Here is a 1,998-nt window from a genome sequence, read left to right as displayed (position 1 = left end):
GGAGGCTCCGGCGCGGGCCTGCCCCTGCCCCTGCCCGGCGCACGCAGGCACAGGTAGGGCAGGGCACGGCCCCCGCCCCGCCAGGGACAACACACGAAAGCCCAAGGCCGAGCAGCGAGCGCAGCTCCCCGGGCCGAGCACGGAGCCGGCGCCAGGAGCAGCAGGCGCACTTCTGGCTGCAAACTTTCCGAGGAGCGACACCCCAGCCCCAACACGCACACACGGCCCGCGAGGCGAGCGCTGCCCGGGCTGCGGGGCTGCAGCGGGCGAGGCGCCGGCACGTCCCCCGCACGCGGGCGTGGGCTCAGGGCGCCGCGTCCCGGGGACCGGGGGGGCCGTGGGGAGCCCGCCGCCGCCTCTGGGCTCGCATCGCACGGCCGCCAGGAGCGGAGGGAAAGCAACAGCCCGACACGAAACGTGTTCAACTCAAACAACCCAACGAGCACAAGAAGATCCAAAAAAAAACAAAGACAAAAAAAAAAAAGACAAAAAGAAAGAAAAAACCACCCCCCGCTCCCAAGTCCGGCGGCTCCAGCCCAGCCCAGCCCAGCCTTGCCTGCCCCGGCGCAGCTCCCCGCTCTCGGCCAGGGTAAGTTGATCTATTTTGTGCGCGCGTTGTGTTAAAATGTGTGCGGGAGCAGAGGGGAACTCACCATTTCGCTGGGGTAATAAGGCCAGATCGGGGTCGGACTGGAAATGCTGAGGCTTCGCCTGCTTCCTCCGCGACATGCTGGCTCAAACATCAGCTGGGGCAGAATAAAAAATTACTAAAAAAAAATCTTCTCAAAATTACGGAAATCGAGCCTCCCCCCCCAGCCCGCCCGGTCCTCCGCGCACCGCGCATGTGTCCTGCTATAATTATGATTATCAATAATGCATTGCGATTAATCATAGAGGGGCTCTTTGAAAGGCGATTGGCACATGGCCAGCTCTATTCAAACCAGCTCGCCTTAATCAATTAGGCGCTGATTTGCTGGAGACCCTTGTCTCTCTGCAGCTCCCACCCAATGAGTCGATCCATGTGGCAGGAGAAGGGGCTGGATTTCCCCAAAGCTGTTTGGATACAGTTTAACCCTCTTAGCAACCAGCTGGGACTGTATCACGCCATCCCTGTTACTATAGGAATGTGTCTCCCCCCCGCCCTCCGGCCCGGCCGCTCGCTGCTGTCCCGGGCTCTCCCCATTTTTCTTTCTGCAAAAGGGCAACGAGAAGTGTCCGCACGGGGAACCAACAAGGGATCGGGGAAGAGAAACATCCCGACCCCGGCGAGAGCCCGGAGCAGCCCCGGCGCGGCGCGGAGCACCTCTCCCGGGCGTTGGGAAGTCACCGCTCCCCTCCTGCCGCCCGGGAAGCGGAGGGGGGAGGGGGGGAAACTTTTCAGTGGTATTTTCTGGTGAGCTTTTTTTTTTTTTCTTCTCTTCAACTGTTATGTTCACGTTTCCCAGGCATAAATTGTACCTTGCCCAGCTAGATCCCAGTGTCCCCGCCTCTGCCTGCGACTGCATTATTCCCAGCCCTGCTGCTGCAGCTGCAAAAAGTTTTTCTGGGCGCTTTGCAAATAAAGATCCTCCCCCCACCCCCCTGCCGCCCCCGCGCTGCCTCTCGCCTGCCCCTGCCCCTGCCCCCGGCCCGGCACAGATCGCGGCGCGGCGCCGCGCGGAGGACGGGCCGCCGCTTTACCTCGCGCGCATTCCCAGGACAATTACTGCAAAGTTTTTGGGAGCCGCGGGGCCAGGCTGATAAGGCGGGGCGCGGGCTCCTCCCCCCGCCGCGGCCCGGGTTGGCTGGGGCCGGAGTCAATCTCCGGGGGAGGCGGAAACGAAGCGACTCATCTCCCCGGAGCTCTCGGCCGGGCTCCGCGCGGGGACCGCGGGGCGGGGGCTGCGGCCGACTTTACACGTTTCCGCGCAGCTTCTCCTCCTCCTCCTCCTCCTCCTCCTCCTCCCCCTTCTCTCTCCCCGGGCCAAGTCACAGCTCACTTCTGCTTTCCTTGGCGGC

General features: G+C 63.1%; 1 protein-coding gene and 1 long non-coding RNA gene across 5 annotated transcripts in view; one reads left to right on the top strand and one right to left on the bottom strand.

Moving 5' to 3' along the window:
• Positions 1-1,918, bottom strand: part of SALL1 (spalt like transcription factor 1) — a 15,623-nt gene extending 13,705 nt beyond the window's left edge. Inside the window, exons 1-2 of one of the 4 annotated variants that reach the window (XM_019535735.1) lie at positions 1,681-1,918; positions 654-746 (exon numbers count right to left, since the gene is read on the bottom strand). In XM_019535735.1, coding sequence (XP_019391280.1) covers positions 654-729 — 76 coding nt within the window. In that variant the 5' untranslated portion in view covers positions 730-746; positions 1,681-1,918. The other 3 variants (XM_019535733.1, XM_019535734.1, XM_019535732.1) reach the window with 3 other exon arrangements.
• LOC109310527 overlaps positions 1,240-1,998 on the top strand; it is a 5,604-nt gene continuing 4,845 nt past the window's right edge. The window contains exon 1 of the long non-coding RNA XR_002101238.1: positions 1,240-1,393. This is a non-coding gene — a long non-coding RNA (uncharacterized LOC109310527). The remainder of the gene's footprint in view (positions 1,394-1,998) is intronic.

This window comes from Crocodylus porosus, unplaced genomic scaffold (assembly GCF_001723895.1).
Source record: "Crocodylus porosus isolate Cpor-Errol unplaced genomic scaffold, CroPor_comp1, whole genome shotgun sequence".
In the NCBI taxonomy this organism is placed as follows: domain Eukaryota; kingdom Metazoa; phylum Chordata; order Crocodylia; family Crocodylidae; genus Crocodylus; species Crocodylus porosus.
The sequence above is the reverse complement of the archived record's forward strand: the minus strand, read 5'-3'. Positions and strand labels throughout refer to the sequence as shown.